We start from the raw sequence: 24,564 nt of genomic DNA, 5'->3' as shown, positions 1-24,564 counted from the left end.
TCCACTATGAATACGTGAATTATGTGTGTGTTTTCATCTACAATTCATACACACACTCTGTCATGATTGTGAAATAAGCAGTAAAACAACAACAATACTAGAAAAAACCACACTTTGGGACATTAGAGTTCGATGTGAATACAATACTAGGATTTTCTTAATGTTAATGGCGATGCCTCTATTCATTCTTCTTCCTCTTTCTTTTATAGTCGTCCTTCACGTGTCCTGCCCGATCCGCAGTATCCACCCTAGAATCTCGTTGATCTCAACAGTTCTTCAGATCTTTTTCATGCCATCTCGCGGTTAGTTGCTTAAGATACACTCCTCGAGCTTGTTGATCAACCGGAAGGCCGACGGATGGGTTTACTAAACAAACTCATCCGTTATTTCCTACTCGCAATACATAGTTCAGCCTGAACATATGTGTCTAATTGATAGGGTAGGCCAAGTAACAACATACACCCAAAAAAAAAAAAATAAAAAAAAAAATAAAAAAATCGTGGAGATTAAAAAAGCTAAACCAATCGACTTCTTGATTAGTTTGATGATTTTATTAATCTTATCGGTTAAAACCGACCGGCGATCGAGGGTTTGGCTTGCCGAGAAGGAAGAAAAAAAAACCCTAAGATTTATTTCTACTCTTCACTCCATTATCGACTTCTCATCATTTCTCTACCCATTGTACTTCTCTGCTCTTGGGTTGTCATCAATTCGCGAATTTGATACACGCACACCCTAAAGAGAGATCCACGCTCGTTTCAAGGTAACCTAAATTCGAACACTTTCGCAGTTTCCCTTCGATTCGAATAAATCACTGTTCTCCGTGGGCAACAATGTACGCCGGCGGCGATATGCACAGGGGTTCACAGATGCCACAACCACCGATGATGCGGCAGTCGTCAGCTTCTTCCACTAACATCAATCCCGACTACCACCACCCATCTGGCCCCTTCGACCGTAAGTAGACTTTGAGCGTCTTCCTTTTATCGGATTAGTGATGACTGTGAGATTTAATGTCTCTCTGTCTGATGTTGCAGCCAATGTAGACAGTTTTGGGGCGAAACGAATGAGAAAGCATACACAGAGAAGAGCTGTTGATTACACCAGCACCGTTGTTAGATATATTCAGGTAATGTATTCCCATTGCTGCTCACAGTATTTCTTTGTTAGAACCTTTTGTACTGCTTGATTATATTTCTCTTGTTTTCTGTAAAGTTTTAGTCTTGGTCTATATACTCATAGCCTCTGCTTTCCCCAGTTGAATTCTTCGGTCCTTTTTATCTCAAAAGCCATTAGATAGGATTGTCTTTATGTCATGGAACTGATATGGATATGTAGTTCAACGAACTCATACTTTATATGGAACTAAAAGTAGAGAGTGTTTACTCCATATATGTTTTTGTTCAGGCTCGAACATGGCAGCGAGACTCAAGGGATAGGACCACTCTGCAACCAACCCCAGCTGCAGCAGTTGATGTTAGATTTCTTTGCTTTTCTGGGTTTTGCAATAAGATTGAATGGTTTACTGATCTAACTTTTATATCAATGCTTCAGATGCTTCCCACAGTTGCCTATTCGGATAATCCTTCAACAAGCTTTGCTGCAAAGTTTGTTCACGCATCTCTAAACAAGAACCGTTGTTCAATCAACCGTGTATTGGTATATCCCTCTACCAGCTGTGTGTTTTGTATTATTCTCTGTTTGCCATGTTTATCTATTCAAGAAAGCAACATCTTTCTTTCTTTGTTTTAACTCTATTATGCCAACTTAATGGGATCATTGCTGATTGGGTTTCTTTTATTTAGTGGACACCTTCAGGAAGACGTCTTATCACGGGCTCCCAAAGTGGGGAGTTTACTCTTTGGAATGGGCAATCTTTTAATTTTGAAATGATTCTTCAGGTTCGTTTCTCAGATTGTATAACTAATCTGTTGAAACTTCTGTTTTGATTCTTCTATAGTTGCTGCTCCTGGTATTGACTGTTTAAATTTGTTGTCAATATCAGGCACATGATCAACCTATTAGGTCGATGGTATGGAGCCACAATGAAAATTATATGGTTTCTGGTGATGATGGAGGCACATTAAAGTAAATTTGTTTTTCCCTTTCAGTCCCTAACTTATGATGTTGTAAACGAGAAGCTCAGAATTCTATGATTCAAATGCTGTGACAATAAGGATCAATTGTTTCTTATGTATCAGGTATTGGCAGAACAATATGAACAATGTGAAAGCCAATAAAACTGCTCACAAGGAATCAATTCGCGATTTAAGGTAAAAAAAAGTTTGATATGTTGAATTGCATTAAATGAATCTCTCAAAACTGAACAATGTGTATCCAACAGTTTTTGTAAAACAGATTTGAAGTTCTGTTCGTGTTCTGATGATACGACTGTTAAAGTCTGGGATTTTACCAAGTGCGTAGATGAAAGCTCATTAACCGGTAATGTTATTTGAACAGATTGGCGGCAGATACTTTATTTCTTTGTTGCTTGCTCTTCTAATTTGAATTTAGAAGGCCGCTTGAGATGTGCTGTACGTTATTAGAATTGGATTCTTAGGCTACATAGGAAAAGGTGTCATTGAGATTCGCTTTGGTGTCATGCCATGTAACGTTAGTTAGTTTTAAAGGTTCCAAATTGGTGCTTATAACAAGTTTCCTATCCTTTTGGAGGCATGTTTTCACAGTTTTCTTCATATTTGTAATATTTGAGAACTTTCGAAGTAATCAAAGGGTTCTTTATATTTTGAACTCAGGCAGGCCATGGTTGGGATGTCAAGAGCGTTGACTGGCACCCCACAAAGTCCCTACTAGTTTCTGGTACATTATTTTATAGACTTCTATTTGAATAATGCAATAAAAAGAAACCGCTGTATATTTCAGAGCTTCTCTATGGCTGATCATTAACCGCTTTAATCTGTGTTGTCAGGTGGAAAAGACCAACTTGTCAAACTCTGGGATACTAGATCTGGGAGAGAGCTTTGCTCACTGTAAGTAGTACATAATGTAATATGTAATTTTATTATAGTTTCATGTTCAAAGCTTTGACGAATTTGATGGCCTATTCTTACTTCTGCAGCCATGGTCACAAAAACATAGTACTTAGCGTGAAGTGGAACCAAAATGGCAATTGGCTTTTAACGGCCTCGAAAGATCAGATAATTAAGGTAAGTCTCACTTTCTTTTGGGTGGGGGGGGGGGGGGGGGATATTGATTTGTAAATGAGATTTTTTCCTTGCATTATGGAAGCATTTGTATGACACTTATGCATGTAATCTGCAGCTGTATGATATAAGGACTATGAAGGAGCTTCAATCCTTTCGTGGGCACACGAAAGATGTAACATGTAAGCTGTCAAATTCTATAATGATCATGTTTTAAACACGTGAAATCAGACAAACTGGCCGCATCAAATTACTTTTCTGTACATTGACTAGGACTCTAGAGTATATGCCTTTGAAAGATTATCATTGTACCCATGCTTTACTTGTCGACATATGAGACATTATCCCATGGATGCGAGTTTTCAATTTGTTTCTTCGATATTTCTAATTTGCAACTATTTCTAATTAAAAGTTGTCTTAACTCTTTTTAAGCTTTGGCGTGGCATCCCTGCCATGAAGAATATTTTGTCAGTGGGAGCTCTGACGGCTCCATTTGTCATTGGATTGTGGGGTAGGTACTGTTGTGCAGCAGTATGCTGTTTTATTTATTCGTTCATGCTGCTATTGTTTTAATCACTTATAAGGGTTTTTTAAATCATGTTTCTTCTCTACATTTTATATTCAGTCATGATGCATCTACATACTAGTAGTCTAGTAGCATCTTACTTTACCTTATATTTTGTGGTTTTTGTTTGAGGTGTATCTAATTATGAAAACTTTTCTTAATTCCCAGGCATGAAAACCCGCAGATTGAAATCCCAAATGCTCATGATAACAGTGTTTGGGATCTTGCATGGCATCCTATTGGATATCTTCTTTGCAGGTAGCAATTTCAATAGTCTGGTGCTATGAGTTCCTTACAGTTTTATTCTATGATGTGTTGTGGTTCCCTGTGCTCTTGAATAACTAAATGCTTCAGATAATGATTTTTAACCCTATTATCTGCAGTGGTAGCAATGATCACACAACCAAGTTTTGGTGCAGAAACAGGCCTGCAGATAATCCCCGAGATGTTCTTATGCAGAACCAAGGTTTGTTTTTGGGCTATTAGTATCTGATTTTTTAGTAGGCATTGGGATGGATAGGTTGTGGGTAGTACATAATTACTATGTCCTTATCCATCTCAGTAGTAAGGATGTTGTGATAGGCTTAACTGGTCAGGCCCTGGCAGGGTCAGTCATATACTCCTATAATGGCTGGTTCGAAATGGACCTTGGCTTTTTAAGGTTCAGGCTCGGCCAGCCATATGGCACCGTGATTAACTGAATTTTTTTGTAGAAAAGAACAGACTTGACTGGTCAAGCTGAGCTGATCTGATATAGGTGCAGATTTCTACAGGCTTTAAAAACTCAGACCCAAGTACTCGGTCATTAGTATCTCACTTACTGTTTTAATTTTGAGCATGTACTTTCAAGTTGCATTTGTCAGAAATTAGTGTTTTTTATTTAGTGTTTACTAACAAATTGAAGATGTGATTTGTGTGTACTGATAAGCGTAATTTGTATCAGGCTATAATGAACAAGGTTTTGGTCGCCAACCTGATAATTTCCAACCATCTGAGGCATCGCCAATCCCTGGAGCATTTGTGCCTGGGTTGACACGGAACGAGGGGACTATCCCAGGAATAGGAATAGCAATGCCATTTGATGCATCCTCTCAAGGGGATCATAAACAGCCTCTTCCAGGTTCCATGGCACTGGGGGCTCCTCCTTTGCCACCTGGTCCCCACCCATCGCTTCTTGGAAGTGGCCAGCAGCAAGGGTATCAGCAACAACAACAACACCAAGGTCATCCCCAGCAAATGCTTCCAATGCCCAATATGCCTCACCATCAGCTACCACCATCATCTCATATGCCATTGCACCCTCATCATCTTCCCCGGCCTATGCAAATGCCTCCTCACGGTCACATGCCACCTCCCTCAATGCCTATGTCTCATCAGATGCCTGGATCAATGGTATGGCCCTCAGATCTCTTGTAATTCAACCACAACTTAAGCCTGGCTTTTGTCGGTACCCCATGTGTTGGATTCCTCTTTGTTTTATTTTCTTAGTGATATCTTAGAGAGGTGTAGAAAGAGATATTAATCCTCACTTGTTGTTGGAGTAGGGAATGCAAGGTGGCATGAATCCTCAGATGTCGCAAAGTCATTTTATGGGTGCTCCTTCAGGAGTATTTCAAGGACAACCAAACAGTGGCGGACCCCAAATGTATCCCCAAGGACGTGGTGGTTTCAACCGTCCACAGATGATTCCAGGCTACAACAACCCTTTCCAACAGGTCCCATTTAAACACTAGTCTTTTGTTATTTAGTATACCCGTAAAGGTTTCACATGTATATATGTGCAAATAGGCAAAATGTCTACACAACAATGCAAAACACCTGATACGATTGAACCACAATACAACTTTCTCAGCTAGTTTTAAACTCACTAGCTAGGTTCAATGGTATGATTAGATGTTGAAAATGTAGAGCTAAAATAGCATAATCCGTTGACTAATCCGTTGTCTATATTTTATTTCGTGCAGCAGCAGCAGCCACCTTTACCTCCTGGCCCTCCACCAAACAACAATCAGCAACATCAGTAGGCAGCCGTTGTATTAGTACATTAGTTTACAACCGCACTGTCTGCGGGATAAAACGATTGAAGTAAAACTATTATATGGGATTCAAATTTCGTTTCTATAAAACAAAACATAAAAAAAAAAGGTTTTTGTTCTGTTCCAATATGCAAATAATTTGTATTAGAATTTTTTGCACCCGTAAAATATTTGAGCATAGTAACAACTTCCATGTGGAGAAAGTATTGATGAAATACTATGATTTATGGCACATGTCTTTTTTGTATTTTTAATAATTAAATTCATATATTTTATGTTAAGTGACCACAGTCATAATACTCTAGTTTTGATACTTAATGTGAACAAGTTACGAAGTTTTAGTGGCTTCACATGTCAAATACTCTAGTTTTCGTTAACCCGACAAACTTTTTTTTTTTTTTTTTTTTTTTTCATAAATTTCCAATTAACCAAAAAAAGTTGCAATACAAAGCCAAAAGGCCAACACAGCACGCAGGCCTGAAAGAACAAAAAACAACCAAATACAAGTTTAAAAGGCTAGATCAAAGGCAGAAGCCCAGAAGACCCAAGCCACCACAGCAGACGGCGAAGGAGCTAGAACACCAAAGCCCGACCCTTTGAAAACCTGCACAAGGAGAAAGCATCAGACTTGAGGAGGATCTCTATTGAGGAAGAGAGAAAACCAAGAACCCAAAAGCGAGAGTCCGGATCTCCCAGGAGCGCGGGAGCGAGAGAGAGGATCCAACCGAGCCCTTATCACCATCTGAATTTCCTTAGTGATAAGATGAGAAGGCCGCCTGATTTCAAATTGAATACGAGCATTACGCTCTTTCCAAATAAAGTAGACAGAAGCTTGGAAGAGAAGCTTGATAATGAGCATTAGATTCTTGTCCCTTGTAGCCGAATTAAGCCACAGCAAGCAATTCATGAACTGAGGAGGCGGCGAAAATCCAACCGCCCTCATAAAGAAGGTCCAAATTCTTGAGCTGAACCTACAAGCAAAGAAGAGATGGTCCCGAGTTTCATCGACCAAGTTACACAGAACACACTCAGCATGAACAAGGAGCCCCCAACTTCTTAACCTGTCCCGAGTGTGTAGCCTATTCCAAGCAGTTACCCATGAGATGAAAGCATGCTTAGGAACCTGATTTGTAAACCAAACTGCCTTGTGCCAAGAGACTGAGACAGAGAACGGTTGGAGAGCTCTCCAAGTATCCGCTGTAGAAAACTTTGAAGAAGGCACCCGATCACCTACTTTCCAAAGATAAGAGTCATCATGCTCACAATCAACCAAATTCCCAACAGGAGGAAGAAGAGATTTCAGAAGAAGAATAACCGGATTCCTGCTTCTACTAGAGGCAATCCACCAGTCATCGTTCCTAATGGCGTCCCTGACAACAGAGGTAATGGAAAGCCCAACCAGCTGAGGACCGGTCAACCCCGTTAAGTGTATAAGCGGTCCATGACCTGTCCAGTTATCCTGCCAAAAGCTAGCAGTGATTCCTGAACCAACTTCGCAAATAACAAAAGGACGAGCAACTTCTCTAAGTTTACAGAGCTTCCTCCAAACCCAGCTGCCCGAGAGATAGGGATTAAGATTCCAAAAGTTCCTACGGCCGATTAGATGCAACCGAACCCAAGAGACCCATAAGGAACCCGAAGCAGTAAACAACAGCCAAATCAGCTTGAGAGCCAGGACCTTATTCCAAGAAGATAATCTTTTTAAACCCAATCCACCACTTTCCTTAGAAGAACACACTATATCCCAAGAGATTTTTGCACCACGAGCTGAGTTTGGAGCTCCGGACCATAAGAACGCGTTGCACAACTGCTCTAACTTATGAAGGCATTGGTTGGGGAGGATAAATATCGAAGCCCAGAAGTTGATTGTGGAGTAAATAACAGATTTCAAGAGCTGCAATCTACCCGCAAAGGAGAGGTGCCTTGCAGTCCAAGACGAGAACCTTGAATTTATCCTATCCACAAGAGGCTGGTAATCGTGCTTTTTCATTTTTTGGGACATAAGAGGCAAGCCTAAATAACGGACAGGCAGAGAACCTTGTGAAACACCAAGACTAGCTGCCTTAATCCGATTCCTTTCAAAGTTACCACCATCTAAAAGTAAGGCCGTCTTCTGCAGATTAATTCCAAGGCCCGAACCTTTCTTAAACACATCTAGAATATCCAGGATGGCAGCAAGAGAAGACAGAGACCCATCACAGAAAACCAAAATATCATCTGCAAAACTCAAATGAGTGATCATAGGAGCCAAACACTTGGGATGCAGAACAAACCGGCCCTCCACTGCTCCCAAATCCAAAGATCTGGCCAGAATATCCATTACTAACACAAACAGATGGGAGGACATAGGATCTCCTTGGCGGATGCCTTTCTTTCCTGCGAAGAAGCCAATCAATTCACCATTATAAGCGATGCTATAAGAGGGAGTAGAAATGCAAACCCATATCCAATTTATAAAAATGGGAGGAAGATTCAAGGCTTTGAGGATATTGATGAGAAACTCCCAATTGACGTTATCATAAGCCTTGGTTAGATCAACCTGAAGACAGCCTCTAGAAGTATCACCTTCAGCTTGGAAGTTGTCCACTAGCTCAGACGCCAAGAGAACATTTTCACATAGAAGCCGCCCCTTAATAAATCCAACCTGGTTGGATTGAACCGCTTGATCAATGAACAGCTTGAGTCTCTTAGAGATAAGGCGAGTAATCACCTTGTAGATTGTGGTACAACAAGCCACCGGACGAAAGAGATTGAGCTGATCAGCCCCGGGAACCTTAGGAATAAGAGTAATGGCAGTGGCATTAAACCCTTTCAACAAATGACCTGTCAGGAAAAATTCCTTAATAGCTGCAATAACACTTTCCTTTACAATAGGCCAAGCTTCCACGAAGAATTCCACTGGAAACCCGTCTGGACCAGGCGCCTTGTTCCTAGGCATAGAGAATAAGGCCATAGTGATCTCTTCATCACTAGGAATAGCTGTTAACTGAGTAGCCAAGGAGGAATCACACCTAAAAGGATGAAGAGACTGAATTCGTTCAACGGAAAAGGGGGTCACATCATCATTAGGGGTGCCTAACAGATGAGTATAATAGGAGATAAGCATACCCTTAATCTGATCAACATTATCAATTCTGGAGCCATCAGGCCCTCTAAGTAATCTGATAAGATTTATGGCTTGATGGGCTATCACAGCTTTGTGAAAAAAACGAGTGTTAGCATCTCCTTCATGGAGCCATCTAATCCTGGATTTTTGCCTATAGAATGATTCCAAGGCAGCAGCAAAAAAATCCCACTGTTTACGTGCTACATGCTCACGCCTGAATAAAACATCAGAAGGGGCAGAGAGAAGGTCAGCTTGAATGTCTTCCAGATTGGCCAAAGCCTGGTCTGTCCTCTGCTGGATATTACTAAACCGGAGCCTATTCAAGTTCCGGCAACATCTTTTAGCAGCCCTCATATGCCTGCCCAAGGAGAACATCTTCGAACCCACAATGCTGTTATCTCTCCAAGCCAAAATCAAGGCTGCCAAAAAGGTGGGATGAGAAGATAGAAAGAAGAAGTACTTAAAGCTTTTCTTAGAGACAGCAGGCTGATTTTCAATTAACACAATGCAGGGAGCATGATCAGAAGCAGTGGGAGGATCAAACACTGCCAAGGCCGAAGGAAACTGAGAGAACCAAGTGCCAGAAGCCAAAGCCCTGTCCAACTTCCTCAAGATAGGATTGTCCTGTTGATGATTTGACCACGTAAAAAACCCACCCCTACTAGGGATATCAGCAAGAAGATTGTCTCTCATGCATATCTGAAGATCTTTCATACCTCTTAAGGAAAAAGTAGACTGGATAATGGAGAAGTGTTCATTTGTCGCAGCTATTTGATTAAAATCCCCCAAAATAAGCCACGGGGTGCGAGAAAGGGGAGAAGAAGAGGCCAAGGTAGAAATGTCATCCCACAAAGATCTCCTTTCCAAATCGGTGTTTCTCCCGTAGACAAAAGCTACCACAAAAGATTGAGGCAGGTCAGGTAACTTGATACTACACAGAATTAGCTGCTCTGTGCGCTTAAAGACCAAAACTGAAATTGAAGGATCCCAAACAATCCAGATCCTTCCAAGATCAGAGCAACAATAGTTGCTATCGAACCTCCAACCCGGTAGGGTGGAGGCCAAAACCGCACTGGCATTTGCCTCTGCCACATGCGTTTCCAAAAGACACCCAACAAGAAGGTTATTAGAAGCAATCCACCTCCGAACCACTCTCTGACGGATGCGATTATTTAGACCCCGAATATTCCAACAAAAAACCTTCATATACACAACAAAAGGTGAAGGTGAAAGCAAGCTTTCAGTGAGGTAAGGAACCGCACGAGGACTCACCTCGATCAGTACCTTGAGCTCCCAGACCCGCAGAACGGATTCGATTGTGCCACTTCTTGAGTTCCTTCTTCTTTGACTTGGTAGACATAACAGTCAGCCAGTTGGAAGAGGGAACTCAGGATCAGGATCCTTAATAGAATCTCTCATAGACCGTTCAGGTTTTGACGCCTTAAGACTAGGTATCTCTGAATCAATAGTGATGGGAGAGTTAATAGGCAAAGAGGCGGATAAATCAACAATAGACTTAGGAACCCACTTCCGACTGTTTTCCTTCTTTCTAATGGAGGTTTGAACCAGCTGCAAGGTATCAAGAGACCCAGCGATCCTAGGAGGAGTACTCTTAGATCGTTTCAGAGACCTAGACCTTGATCTCCTTTTTTTTGGTTTTATCTTGGCATCAACACCATCACCTGTCATCACTGGAGCAGAAAAGCTGAGGGTTGCAGGAGCACCAGCCAGGAAAGTTGAGGAATGTAAAACTTCCTTTGATCCCGAAGGAAGATCCTTCTTGAAGGGCAGCTTTTGTGACAGAGGGAGAGGGCATCTACTCAACAAGTGACCATACTTCCCACAGTTCAAGCATTTGGGGGGAGGTCTCGGATATTCCACAGCGACCCGGGAAGAATTGCCTTGGATGTCGCGGATAACAATAGCTGATGGAAGAGGTGTATCCAAGTTGATAATCACCTTAACCTTAGTAGAGCCGATGCTTATGGGATCTAACCTCGACTTTTCAGTATGCAGAGGCTCACCAATACCACTAGCAATCACACTGATTCCTTCAAGAGAGTATAACTGAGGAGGAACATTCTTCAGAACTGCCCAAGTAGGAGCTGATTTGAGCTCCTTAATATCACGGAGTCCTTCTGGAGACCAAGGATAAACAGTGCATGAGCAGTTACCAGCCTGCCAGAAGCCAATATCCGTGACCCAGAGCCGAGTGTTAACCGCAGGAATAAAGATGAGAGCAACAGTGTCTGAGACTATTCTAATCGTAATGTCGCCGAAATTACCCCATATAGGATTCAAGTCAGAGAAAATTCGATTAGCAGAGGGGCATAGCCCGTGAAACTGGGCGACCACATGGCCTTTCCACAACTCAGCCGTCTTCAGCAACACGGAAGGAGGAGCAATCACAACCGGAGTTCCGTCCTCCATGAAGGTTGGAGAACTCATCTTCTTCAGGTTTCGGAGAGAAGCCTTGAATTTGGTAGCCCAAGGGAGATCAGAAGTAGGAGAAGGCTCTGTAACGTTAGCAGAGGGATTGCTCGGAGGTTTGACCGAAGGGTTATCTCCTGACAGCAACGAGATGGAAGAGGGAGCAGCAGCAGCAACATTGGAGGAGCTCTCTAACAATGTGCTTGAACCAGATAGTGTGCCAACAACAGGAGCAGTAAGACCAGGAGAATCCGCAACAGAGAAAACCTTAGCAGCTGGAGCACCACCAATAATACCAGTAGAGATTGTAGTACTAAGCCCAAGACCATGTGCAGCGCTAGACCCATCTGAGCCGAGAGCCACCGAGAGGGTTAAACCAACCGGCGACGGAGTATAAGAACCATCGACAACAGCAAGATCGACCAGAGCAGCTGAAGCAGAGCCAATAGAAGCATCCGAAGGACCAACAGGAGCAGAAATGATTAGGGCAGAGATAGCATCTTCAGCGGCAACGACCACTGAGGACTGACCAATCGAACCAGTACTGTGTGAGACAGATCCAGAACAAGCCACAAGAGCAGAGGTTGTAGCAGAGCCAATCACAGGAGATATGGGAAGCGTTCCCTGCATCTCGACCAGTGAATCAGGAATAATCGTAAAGGACCCAGGAGGAATCAAATCCCTATCAACCAGATCTGAACGAACCAAAGGAGCAGAAGGAGGAACAGGAGGAGCAGAGGCTGAAGCCAAAACCCTGGCAAACTTTGAACTAAAGGGGACCGGCGGAGGAGGGCGTTTCTTCTTTGTGACCATCACAGGAGACTCGCCCACCGGCGGCGGAGGGCCAGACGACGACTGGAAGAGGGAGCCAACCCTAATTGCTTGGAAAGTCGCACTTTTTAGGAGAGAGAAAAACCTTTGTTTCAGAAACCCGACAAACTTCTAAGAACAATATTACAGTACTTTCGTTTTGGAGAATTTTTATTTTTTAAATAAACCAAAGATTATTATCTAATTTTCTGCAAATTTTTTTTGTTTGAAATTTACACATGTTAAAAGTTAAAATTAAGGATTATAAGTGATCAAGCCAAATAACTCTTTAAATATTAAATGAATAAATTACTGAATGTCACCCTAAATGATCAACCAAATCGCACTTCCAAGATTTTAACATCTACTCACACTACTAAGCAATTAGAATAATGGAAATATCAGAACTTTTTTTGTTTCTTTTGTATAAATAGTACCAAATAAATGAAAAAACAAAAAAAGTTGCATACTCTGTTATTTCTGCTAAGATACCACTATTATGTTGCACAAAATGTTACGTAATTAGTCAGAGAAATAAAACCATTCAAATTTGACCAAACTATTCCTGATCTGGAGATTTTGCCTTGGTGGAGTCTTGCCGTTTTTTCACAAAAAGCCTGCTCATATCCTCTGTAGCAACATTGCTCCTGCAGATATAATCTCAAGTTATTCGATTATAATTGTTCTAAACAAGATATTGCACCTAATTCAGGAGCTAGTTCTCATGAAGATGCTCATAATGTCAACAATTGATAACTTCCTAAACCACATTTCAAGCACAAAATACCCTAAATAACTCTTTGAATGATTGTTAACAACACTCATAGCCTTTCTCCATAGTTTTCTAGATTTGAGAAATATAGTGAAAAAAGAGATGAAACAAGCAAATATGACATATCATTGACTAACCTTCCCTTGAGCTGAGGAGGCACAAGCACATTACCCAAAGTTTCAGGATAATTCTTTGAATGAGGCAAATTTCCTCTTGGTAGCTTGGGACGACGAGGAAGAGAAGAAGCATTCCCACTCAAGTCTCTCTTCCTTAATGCACTCTCAGCCATTGCAGCTGCAACAACGGAAGCATGGTCTCCGCCAGTCACCTGAGCGAGTGTCGGTGACTCCAGAAGAAGCAGAGCATCTGGTAGCTTCTCAACACTCTCGTCCTGCTCAAATCTCCTACAAACCCCACAAAGGAAACTGTATTCAATACCCAAACTTAACACAACACTTGCTTTAAAAAGTAACCTCTGACACATTCAATATCAGAACTGATCGAGATCGGAATCAACAAAAGGAACTCACTTTGGCTACCTAAGAAACAAAACTCTGTACACAGACATCTATACTAAGGTAAAGAACAGAACTTGAAGCCTGAAGCTAGATTTATAGCTACATATGAATCGAAAAGCCCTGCTTCATCAGCACACAAACAAAGACTGAACAATGAGAAACTAAGCTACATGAATCAAAGTTAGTCATAGCTGTTTAAGATTGGTTCCAGAAACAACTCTTCATATTGAAAGCTCTAATTGCAAACCCCAAAAAGAAAAAAAGAACACGAATCCAAGATTGGTAAACCCTAAAATCACTCACTGCCTCTTTGGAGGAAAAGATTGAGCTGGAGAAACCAGACGCTTTTGCGTCTGTGGGAGAGGTTTCTCCTCGGCGGCTAAAACATCGTCGTCGGATGAAGAATCGTCGTAGTCGACCAGTGACATATCTTCCTTCTCCAACCTTTTGCTCTTTCTTCCTTACCAAAACGGTGTCGCTTGAGCCACGCTGGTCCTTAATAGAAGAAACCAATAGATTACCAAATTTTGGTTACAATAACCTATGTTTTGTCTTGTAATATTACTCAACCAAAATGACAATATCTTATGATTAGCCAATTTTGAAGTTGAGATAAACAAACAAGTGTAAACAAAAAAACGAAACAATATTTGATGATACACATATGTGAGTGTGACCCTCAAAAGTCAAAAGAAACATTGGAACGTATGTAGTATGTATATATACAGGGTTCAATATCCACTCATCTCAAGCTGCTCTGCTTGTTCCAGCTAGGTAGAGATCTTTCTGAATTAATGCTGAGATCGTTCAATAGAGTATTATTATTATTGCATGATTTCAAAGGGCCTATGTTAAATCCCCTTAACCCTGGAGACCGTTGCTGGTATGCACTTGGTCTAGTGTTACTGCCATTGTTGGCAATCCTTACTTTGCTTGGTGCTTCACTCATCATTGATGTCGTCAGGCATAGCTTGTTCTTATATGGCGAGTAACTCTCTGACTGTGTGTCAAAACTTCTCGGTCTTATCCTTGGGGAGCTTAATGATCTTGACTTTGCCTTTGCTGACTCTGTTGCAACCATATAAGTTGGTGTAGTGATAGTGACCGCGGCAGGGCTTTGTTCATCTTCACCTATTGAAACTTGTCTTCTATGATTATTCACTAATCTTCTTGGTGATGAGTTCCTTGGAGTTTTAAGCTGCTTCTCGTTCAAAGTTTCGTCTTTCGGTTTTGTTTTCGAAGAGAAGTCGAGATCTTCGAGCTCCTTGCTCTTGGTTAGTTGTGTATCTACCCATTCGTCTAACCAGTACTTCCATTTAGTGTTACTTCGTTTCTGGTATGACTCCGCAGATTTCTGATGTTGACAAAGTATCAGTTTCAAGTCAATACTAGGAAACTTGTAAAGCAATAAAAAGCCAAATGAAACAAGTGCATAGGAAGTACCCGGTGGGTGACTGCATATTCCTTTATCCTTTCTCTTCTTAGTGAAGCTTCTTTCTTGCTCATTACCACTGCTTCCTTTTCTTCCTTTGTTAAAAGACTATCGTCCCATCTCTTTTGACCGTTTGTGTCCACCTGAAAACAATACATACTAATAAACTGCTGCACTGTTGGCAACGAGTTTACATTTTTAGATCAGAAGACATACCTTGAGAATGTTATCATTGAATATATTGCTCTCTTCATAATCTCTGTGAACACCTCCGGGAATCTGTGTTCTCTTACCACAGACTTGTGACTGAATGTTCACAACAGATTGCAGGCATTTTAGTGTAGTCATTGCTTGGCGTCTCACAGCACGACCTCTGATATATGCTTGGAGCTTCACTATTCCCTTCAAGGCACGTAGAGCTTTCCTTGCCTGCAATGAAGTTCAAAAACATTGTCAGCATGTCACCTGAAAAATCAACCCAAAATCCAGCAATAAAAGAAGAAGAGAAATCGCTTTAAAAGATTCACATCTGGTTCTCAAAAGACTTAATAGGTGACTGACACAGGAGACAAAATGTATATATTACTGCCCAAACCAAGATCCTAAACTAATTCAGAATCCCCAAATCCTTCTGCCTAAACTTACTTTCAACGTCTTAGCTCTCTACCTAACCTACTCAACTATAGTCAACACAGCTACAAGGTAACTACATAACTCCAGTATGAAAATGAGTCGATTCTTTCAGTAGCTTCATAAGAAAAGGGTAAGACAAGCTTACAAGATGACCCCGAAAGGCGGTCTGAATGCGAGTAGCAGCAAGAACTTCTTCCTGTCTATTAAGAAACATTTGATACTGGACTACCAGATCAGCAGTTTCTGGTGATGTTGAACCTTTTGACTCTTCTATGGAATCTAACTGTCGACTACAAGACACTTGGCTGATCTCACCCACATCTGACACAATTTCCTCCTTCTGTTCCTCATGCGATTCATGACTTGTCCTGTGCTCTGGAGGTGCTGTAATGGAAGGTAATCTTTTCTTAATCCTAAGCTTCCAAAATGTCCATTTTCTTCTCTTCTCTTTCTGCAGAAGTACACAAGAAGAATCAAACAAGATGCAGAAACAACAATCAGCATTAGAATGAGATTAACATCTTTGTCTTCACCTTTTCTGAATTAACTTCTGAAATAAAAATCCTTTTCAATACAGTGAACAAGCCCTTCTTCTTAGCCATTGTTGTACAACCATCACCTGCTATATTGCTCTGGAATTCCTCCCACAATCCGCCAACCAAATCTGAACAATAATCCAACTTTCATTCAAACAATGACCAAATCATATCAAATCACTACCACTGAACACCTGATATGTGCAAATAATACAATCTCTCAGTACCATTTTCCTTAAAAATCCTAGATTTGACTAATCATACTCCAGATCAATACTCTAGATTCCAAAATAGATGATTCAAGTACCAAAACTAGGCACAATGCAGGTACACCACAAAAAACATAAGAAAGATAAAAACTTACTTGATGGTGTCAAAAGATTTTTCTCAAAACGTTTGCTTCAAATCTTGATTGTGAGAGAATCAAGATTCAGGGAGAGGGTTTCTGCATCAGAGAAGAAGACTGTTCATCAAATTATGAATGTGAACAAGAGAGAAGTAAGGTTTGTTGTTCTCTTCTCCACTGTGCCGACAGGTGAACGTGCCACTTCATTGCCCACTCGAAATTATATTTTTACCCCTCTCATCCTCCTTAATCCCCTAACTTCTGGTAGATCTTGCAGCTAACCACAAATTGTTTGTTGAATTTTGTTTAGTTTTTAACTTTTGTGTAAAAGTTAAGTTTCAAGAATAGTCATATCAACATTTAGTAAACAAATGTTTCTCCATGTGGAAGTTCTTCATAAATATCCTCAGACAGATCCCAAACTCATAAATGCATTACACAATGTTAAGTTGAAATAGTGACCGTCCAAAAATAGCTACATCAGTGATCAGTGTTAAGCACTTTAACATAGTACAAAATCAAAAATAACTTGCTTTTTTTTTGCAAGAAGTGAATAACGTATTAACAAAATCAAGACCAACATGTTTCCGTAATTAACAACTAATTTTGTATCTTTCGACGCTGCTATAAAAGTCATATTTCACATTTGAAGACTTGTTTTCAAGAGATGATAATTTAGGTACTATATATGATAATGAAACTATTTTTAAAAATTGGTCAAACGACAATGACAACGCATTGCATATTGTTCAGATGGAAAAAAACATATTCTCTAAGTTGTATCGCTCTCAAGACCTCTTCAGTACAAATCCAATTGCATCCTTCTATATTATTCTTCTTCTTTAAAAAAAAAATAATATTCATGTAAATCCAAAAATAAATTATTCAAAGTGTACTGACAAAATCAAAGAAATAAAAAAATATATAGACGATCCGAAATAAAACAAGTGTTCCATATGTTTCACTTCGAAGTTCCAAAAAAAAAACAAGTGTTCCATATGTTTCTCTTTAATTGATGTTTAAGTTTTTGACACATAGATTAATAAACTACACAAATTGTGTTTTTAAAAAAATCTTTTATATTAAAACATAAAAAAAATTCTAAAAAATTATTTATTCATCGAATGACATTATGAAGAAATGTTACAAATCAGTTTTGTTTTTTTAAATTGTTGCACTAGATTTTAACCCGCGGTATACCGCGGGACGATTTATTTTTTAAAAGTAATATATATTAAAACTTGCAAATTTTATTTTATAAAATATTTATATTTTATAATTTATAATTGTTATTAACTAACGCTATACCACGAATTCATGAGACAATTGTTAAAAAACTGAAGTTTTAACCCCTATTAAAACAGCATATTAATAATATTTTAAAATTTTATAAATATTAATTCAAATACATCCGCCATATAACTCAATTCTAAAATAAAACTCGTTCTGTAATTTCTTTACCCGTCCTGTGATTTTTTTTTGAAGTAGTAATTTTTAAAATTTAAGAATTATTTTTTATATATAAAAGTTTTGCAAATTGTATCATTTTCTAATACATTTATATTTTATAGTTTAATTTTATATATAGTAACATTATACATACCACATAACATTTTTTGTTTTATATAATCTTTTCTAAATTAGGATGATTTGATATATTTAATATTAGTGGTCTTAGAAAATAATAAATTAAAAATTTAATCCGTATTGAAACGGTGGATTAATTATATTTTATTTTTTTATTAATGTTGATTCAAAAACCCGTCCCTCTAAATCCGTCTTGCCAAAAAGCCATTTATTTGTTAATATTATTTTTATTAATGATGTGACTCTGAATTATAATCTAAACATTTTAGTTAATAACATAGGAGTGCACCATATTTATTTAATAGGGGAATGTACCATATGAGCCGAACGCACTTTTATCCAAATCTACCAAAAAAGTCTTGCAAAAATACTATAGAGATAAGAAACGATTGTGAGTTTTGATAGGTATAAGATTAACAAATATATTTGTTAGTTTAAATTAGTTAAAGAATACAAATTGAAAATGTATATTACACTTTATTCGAATATAGTATCAAAACTTATATAACACAGAGATTTGTTTTTTTTAATTGTTGAATATTTTTTTTTGTGCTAATTTTTATGTGATTAAGATTTAATTGAAAAAGTCTTGCAAAAATACATTTACCAAAAAAGTTTTGCAAAAATACTATAAAGATAAGAAACGATTGTCAGTTTTGATAGGTATAAGATTAACAAATATATTTGTTAGTTTAAATTAGTTAAAGAATACAAATTGAAAATGTATATTACACTTTATTCGAATATAGTATCAAAACTTATATAACACAGAGATTTGTTTTTTTTAATTATTGAATATTTTTTTTTGTGCTAATTTTTATGTGATTAAGATTTAATTGATTTCATAAATAAAATATTAAATTGTTTACGAACTTATTTGTTTATAATTTGATAATAGATAGATATTTGAATATTCAGTATATTTTGCTTCAGTTTAGGAAATCTTTGATGACCCGTCTTTAGATCCAATAAGCCCTATAATCTAGATTTTAACCTGCAGTATACCGCAAGTAGGCTTATATTTTAGTTAAACTAAAAACTTTTATTGTAAAGATGATTTAAAAATATATGATATTATTTTATTTGATTTTAAATGTATAGTAAACTGTGAGTTGTATATGTTTTGTTGATATTATCTATATTGTTTAGTGTTTAAGATTATACACTTGTAGTTTGATTGTTAATTTAAGAGTTTGACATGTAGTATACCATCTTGTATTAATATCGATCTAAACCCGTTAATTCTAGGATTTTCCAGCTTGTATTAAAAATTGAATCACATCTAATATGTTATTAATTATTGTAGTATATAAGATTATAAATTTTCAATATAATATGTATGAAATTGAATATAAATATTTCAAATTATGACCCGTTACTCAGTAGAAAGTTTTCTTAAATCTATTTTTCATCCGTTATAATATTTTTCATGTATTGAACAGTTTATATTCGTTTTTAAAAATTCAAATTATGACATATGCGAAAAAACTCTAATTATTTTTTTTATAATGATGATATTATTTTTCGGCAAAAATAGAATCATATAAAGATGAGAAGTGAACTATAATAATTAATAAAAAATTAATATGATAATTTAGATATCAAATCTAATTTGTTGATTTTAATTGGTTATTTTTTTGGAAATTAATAATGCATTTTATTTTTCTAATTAAATTAAATTAATTAAAATTTAGATATCAAATCTTATATGTTGATTTTGATTGGTTATTATTTTTGGAAATTAATAATGCATTTTATTTTTCTAATTAAATTAAATTAATTAAAATTTAGATATCAAATCTTATATGTTGATTTTGATTGGTTATTATTTTTGGAAATTAATAATATATTCCGTTTTTAAATTAAATTTAATTAATTAAATTAGTATTTAACTTTTTAATCCTTAAAGAGATAAATTAATTTATTCTTTAAAATTTTATTTTTAATGGCATACCTATGTAATTACTTACAAAAATTAAGGTTACATTTAAAAAGTACTTCCCAAATAATATAGTAGGATAGAAAATTGAGAACAACATCTTAATTCGTAAGAAAAATAGTATTTTTTTAGAACATCAATTATTTTGAAATAGAGAAAAATACATTATTGTAGAGTTCAAATACACATTAAAAATGATATTTTTCATATACACATATATACAGTTAAATTTGAATATATATATATATATATATATCAACAATAATACAAAATAATAATCTACAAGATCTTGTTTACAACAAAAAAACGAGTTAAGTTGTGTATTACATAACCTCACTATAACATTTGAAACTTGGTAAAACACTAAAAACCTGAGCAAAACAAATTAACTATCATAAATTTGCCACTATCTACAGGTAGTAATAAGCCCAATAAAATAAGTATGAGCCCAGTGAAGCCCAATGCACTAAGTTATTTTCTTCCTCTGACCAGTTTCATCTCTTTGCTCTCGACAAAGCAGCTGAGCGACTTTTGCACATTTCTAGGGTTCCAATCAAAATCTATCTGCAACAAAAATGGCTAATCGTTTCAGATCAGGGATCTCCTTCTTCAAGACCATCGCCGTAACAGATTCTGTCTCCTCCGTTAGATCCAAGTCGCTTTTCCCAGCGGTAATTCGCATTCTTAAAAATCGAATCTTTTCAGTCCAATTTTTTGTTCGGAGTCGATTCTTACGAGATCAGTCGATCCAATCGCCTAATTGGATTGATAACAGTATAGAATGGGGATTATCGTGTTTTCTCGCTTACATTGCTCGGCTTTAGATGTTTTGGAAGTCTTTTAACTCTATCTCTGTTATTTTCCTGAGAATGCTATCAATCAATCTTTAAAGTTTGTATATTTCTATCGCAGTTGAGAACTTATGCAACTGCTTCTGCTCAAACAACCGCTAATGTTAAGGTACACCCTTTTATCACCATCGTATTATTTTGTAGATGCGAGAATCGCGACAATGGCTTGAATTGTTTGATTGGCATAAATGATGAACCGCGGATAGCTGGATTTTGTATAATATGTAATGGAAGTGTATCTAGATTTATACTTGTTGTTGTTTCAGGTGCCTATTGCTTTAGTTGGTGAAAATGGGAACTTTGCTTCATGGCTATACATTGCAGCTGTGAAAATGAATTCCTTGGAAAAGATTGAGACGGATCTTTCTGAGATGATTGAGGCAATGAAGACAGCTCCTATTTTTGCTCAGTTTACAAAGGATCCCTCTGTTCCTAGAGGGACAAGATTGGCTGCTATTAGGGATGCTTGTGATCAAGCAAAGTTTGCCGAACCCACTAAGAACTTCCTCTGTATGTAATTCAAGTTTGAAACTGTCTTGTTTTTATGATTTTGATTGACCTTGTTGTGCTGATATTAAAAGTTGTTTGCTTTCTGTAACAGCTTTGTTAGCTGAGAATGGAAAGCTGAAGAACCTAGATGCCATTGTGAAGAAATTTATGCAGCTGACAAACGCACATAGGGGAGATGTCAAAGTTTTGGTTACCACAGTCATTGTAAGCTTTAGTCTCAATACTTGTTATCTCTTAAATAACCATAAACTCAGTATTGTGGATTTAATCATATGGTTTGGACAGCCGCTTCCCCCTGCTGAGGAGAAAGAACTGACTGAGACGCTTCAGGAGATCATTGGAGCAGGGAAGAAAATCACTGTGGAACAAAAGGTATGTAATCAGATATGCATCAAAGGCTTGTGATTTTCTAGTAACCCATAAAATGGATATAAGCATCTATGTCAATGGTGGTAATGTGTGTTTGTAGATTGATCCAAGTATCTACGGTGGACTAATCGTAGAGTTCCAACAAAAGGTGTTGGACATGTCAATCAGGACAAGGGCACAACAGATGGAGAGGCTCCTCCGTGAACCTGTTGACTTCAACAACCTCTGAAAATCTTGAGAGAAATTTCCCCCAAGAAAACATGCTTGTGATGAATGCCACCAATTGACAAATAAATATGGACCCTCCTGGGAAACAATATAATAGCTGGCCACTTCTCTCCCTTTGAATTTTGTCATTTGCTTTTTACATATTGTTGTTTGCTTCGAAATAAAGCTTTTCGAGACATCAAATTTCAATGAGATTGTTTTTGTTTAGATTTGAATCGTTGGGCTAATTTGGTAAATAAATCTACAAACTATGCCCAAGTAGCTTATTCATACTCACGAATGAACATTAAGATGCCACGAAGCTACATAATTATCATGTTAGAACACCGTCATTGTTCTCTTCAGTATTAATAGTAAAAAAACCAAATTGACGATTTCTCGAAGACTATTAAAGGAATATCCGCAAAGAAGAAAAAAAAACATTTTTTTGGTAAAGGACTAATCTTTTTGTTTGCATCGGCCATCTCTAACCTTACGATTGTGTGTTCTTGCTTTGAGCGAAACCCTAGAATCGGTCTTAACCCATTTGAGCAGAGATGCTGCGAGTAGCAGGAAGGAGGCTTTTTTCTGTTTCGCAGAGATCATCGACGGCGACCTCCTTCGTCCTTTCCCGTGACCATACCCTTTCCGATGGAGGCAACTCCTCTTCCGCTTCTAGATCTGTCCCCTCTGCAGATCTCTCATCTTTCAATTCTTACCACCGGAGCGTTATAAGAGGTCTGCCGATCTACAACTCTTTCTGTCTCTCGATTGATTTTCATTTCTGGTGTTATCCATTGAATGATTCATAAATTTTTAAAAGTCACCTCTTTTGGGCTTGTATAAGTCCGGAAATGATTGAGATTCCTAGTTTCGTATCTGCGAGATGATCTATGGGAATTAAGTCATCTGTTTTGAATTCTTATGATGTGTATTAGAGCTTGATGTACCATTTCGTCTCATTCTTCTCCTTGCTGGAATAGTGATTGATCGGATATGAATTGACCAGCTTTGAGATAATCCTTTTTTGATGAGATAATCGATTTTGACATGTAGTTTATTCATTATTATGGAAATGGATGTTTTATCGTCTTTGGGCACATCATATAAGATACTTGCATCAGTAAACGAATCTGGAATTCCATATCTTTAACCAAAAGGGCTATGTTTGCAATCTTATCTTAGGAGTTTTCTTATGTTTTAAGCATTTATGATCATTGAAGTTCCTTCCTTGGATCTTGCGTTAGATAGATTAGTTTAGTTTTCACTGAATTTGATATCATGGTAGAAAATTGTTTGGATGACACCTTCTGTTATCTCTTGGAATCCGTTTTTATAATCTTATGTTATTCTATGCATTAATGTTAAATGTTTGCTAGTGTTATTCCTTTCTTCTGTGTTATCTCTTGAAAATATTTTTGCTTAATACTTGGTGTTGTTGAACACTTGACCAAGTATAAAGTTTGCCCTTGATGTGAAATATTAATGTTTCATGCTATTTTCAGGTTTTGCTTCTCAAGTCATTACTCAGGGAAATGAGATAGGTTTTGGTTCGGAAGTCCCAGCCACAGTCGAAGCTGTCAAAACACCTAACTCAAAGATTGTCTATGACGACCATAACCATGAGCGTTACCCACCTGGTGACCCTAGCAAGCGGGCATTCGCCTATTTTGTCTTGTCGGGTGGAAGGTTTGTTTATGCCTCTGTTCTCCGCCTGCTTGTTCTGAAGCTTATTGTGAGCATGTCTGCAAGTAAAGATGTCCTTGCCCTTGCATCCCTCGAGGTTGACCTAGGGAGCATAGAACCAGGAACTACCGTGACAGTCAAGTGGCGTGGAAAGCCCGTCTTCATCAGGCGAAGAACAGAAGATGACATCAAGCTGGCCAATAGTGTGGATGTTGGATCCCTGAGGGACCCACAAGAAGACTCGGTTAGAGTCAAGAATCCAGAATGGTTGATCGTGGTTGGAGTATGCACTCATTTGGGGTGCATCCCCTTGCCTAATGCTGGTGATTATGGTGGTTGGTTTTGTCCGTGTCACGGATCACATTACGATATATCTGGAAGAATTAGGAAAGGTCCTGCACCATACAACCTGGAAGTACCGACCTACAGCTTCTTGGAAGAGAATAAATTACTCATTGGTTAATGAATAAAGCACAACAGTCCGAGTGTCATGGTCTGGATGATCTTAAATCTGTTTTTGTTTTTATATTTTCCGGCATTTTAGCGTGCAAGTTCGCTTTCCTCACACTTTGGGCTCAGCAAAAATTGGCTTGTTTTGCTGAATAATACAAACTTGTCATTGTATGACTTAGTATCTGTCTCATCTGGTGAAAATACATTGTTCATACTTCATAGTCTCTGTTTATTATTTGAAAAGAGTTTTGAATAGTATCATCCCTATTTTTCTTATGTTTGTAATTTTGTAACATATCGTTTGTAAGAGAGTTTCCTTTCCTTAAAGTCTGTAGCCATTATCACAATTGAGACAAAAACTTGGTAAGGTTCAAGGTGTGTTATAAAACTTTCGTGTTCTTACTGGAGACGACATTTCGAAGACCTTCAATTCTCAACTAAGCCATAAACCTTCTCTTCCATAGTGAGAAATCCAATTGTGAACCTCGAGACTACTACTTTGATGAAAGATGTCATATTCTGGTTGTGGATCTTAGCCTAATTTTCTTGTTCAGATTGTTTTCATCGATGACTACTTCTTTGATGATGTCCTTCTAGCTCTTTCTTCTAGTATT

At 37.8% G+C, this 24,564-nt stretch overlaps 5 protein-coding genes and 1 pseudogene across 10 annotated transcripts; 3 read left to right on the top strand and 3 right to left on the bottom strand.

The window, feature by feature from the left end:
- Positions 1–419: 419 nt before the first annotated feature.
- On the top strand, positions 420–5,994 carry FY (Transducin/WD40 repeat-like superfamily protein). 4 transcript variants are annotated; one of them, NM_001343276.1, is made up of 19 exons: positions 420–763; positions 860–957; positions 1,038–1,129; positions 1,408–1,476; positions 1,555–1,659; positions 1,806–1,901; positions 2,006–2,088; positions 2,202–2,273; positions 2,345–2,442; positions 2,761–2,820; positions 2,930–2,990; positions 3,080–3,167; positions 3,283–3,346; positions 3,597–3,675; positions 3,898–3,987; positions 4,113–4,195; positions 4,673–5,121; positions 5,274–5,444; positions 5,694–5,994. In NM_001343276.1, exons 2-19 carry the CDS (start codon positions 870–872, stop codon positions 5,751–5,753), a joined length of 1,908 nt encoding a protein of 635 aa, NP_001331011.1. In that variant the 5' UTR covers positions 420–763; positions 860–869; the 3' UTR covers positions 5,754–5,994. The 4 variants fall into 4 exon arrangements, with proteins under 4 accessions (NP_001331011.1, NP_001331012.1, NP_001318555.1 ...); NM_001343275.1 differs by having other exon boundaries at positions 5,274–5,612; NM_001343274.1 differs by having other exon boundaries at positions 1,339–1,476; positions 5,697–5,918.
- A 393-nt stretch (positions 5,995–6,387) lies between these two features.
- AT5G13475 lies at positions 6,388–12,114 on the bottom strand (annotated as a pseudogene; the record flags this gene model as incomplete). Its single annotated transcript has 1 exon — positions 6,388–12,114.
- A 352-nt stretch (positions 12,115–12,466) lies between these two features.
- AT5G13470 (uncharacterized protein) lies at positions 12,467–13,931 on the bottom strand. Its single transcript, NM_121350.4, has 3 exons — positions 13,705–13,931; positions 13,021–13,287; positions 12,467–12,758 (listed from the first exon to the last, which is right to left on the bottom strand). Exons 1-3 carry the CDS (start codon positions 13,827–13,829, stop codon positions 12,671–12,673), a joined length of 480 nt encoding a protein of 159 aa, NP_196851.1. The 5' UTR covers positions 13,830–13,931; the 3' UTR covers positions 12,467–12,670.
- Positions 13,932–13,976: 45 nt separating this feature from the next.
- On the bottom strand, positions 13,977–16,632 carry IQD11 (IQ-domain 11). Its single transcript, NM_121349.4, has 6 exons — positions 16,367–16,632; positions 16,000–16,130; positions 15,612–15,917; positions 15,050–15,262; positions 14,845–14,976; positions 13,977–14,755 (listed from the first exon to the last, which is right to left on the bottom strand). Exons 2-6 carry the CDS (start codon positions 16,066–16,068, stop codon positions 14,144–14,146), a joined length of 1,332 nt encoding a protein of 443 aa, NP_196850.1. The 5' UTR covers positions 16,069–16,130; positions 16,367–16,632; the 3' UTR covers positions 13,977–14,143.
- Positions 16,633–20,324: 3,692 nt separating this feature from the next.
- ATP5 (delta subunit of Mt ATP synthase) lies at positions 20,325–22,137 on the top strand. 2 transcript variants are annotated; one of them, NM_121348.4, is made up of 6 exons: positions 20,325–20,545; positions 20,787–20,834; positions 20,992–21,235; positions 21,327–21,439; positions 21,521–21,607; positions 21,705–22,137. In NM_121348.4, the coding sequence occupies exons 1-6, from the start codon at positions 20,450–20,452 to the stop codon at positions 21,831–21,833; spliced, it is 717 nt and encodes a 238-aa protein (NP_196849.1). In that variant the 5' UTR covers positions 20,325–20,449; the 3' UTR covers positions 21,834–22,137. The 2 variants fall into 2 exon arrangements, with proteins under 2 accessions (NP_196849.1, NP_001031875.1); NM_001036798.1 differs by having other exon boundaries at positions 20,379–20,545; positions 21,136–21,235; positions 21,705–22,077.
- AT5G13440 (Ubiquinol-cytochrome C reductase iron-sulfur subunit) lies at positions 22,118–24,418 on the top strand. Its single transcript, NM_121347.4, has 2 exons — positions 22,118–22,549; positions 23,317–24,418. The coding sequence occupies exons 1-2, from the start codon at positions 22,369–22,371 to the stop codon at positions 23,958–23,960; spliced, it is 825 nt and encodes a 274-aa protein (NP_196848.1). The 5' UTR covers positions 22,118–22,368; the 3' UTR covers positions 23,961–24,418.
- Positions 24,419–24,564: the final 146 nt, after the last annotated feature.

The sequence above is a fragment of the Arabidopsis thaliana genome, chromosome 5 (assembly GCF_000001735.4).
Source record: "Arabidopsis thaliana chromosome 5, partial sequence".
Lineage (NCBI taxonomy): Eukaryota > Viridiplantae > Streptophyta > Magnoliopsida > Brassicales > Brassicaceae > Arabidopsis > Arabidopsis thaliana.
The sequence above is the reverse complement of the archived record's forward strand: the minus strand, read 5'-3'. Positions and strand labels throughout refer to the sequence as shown.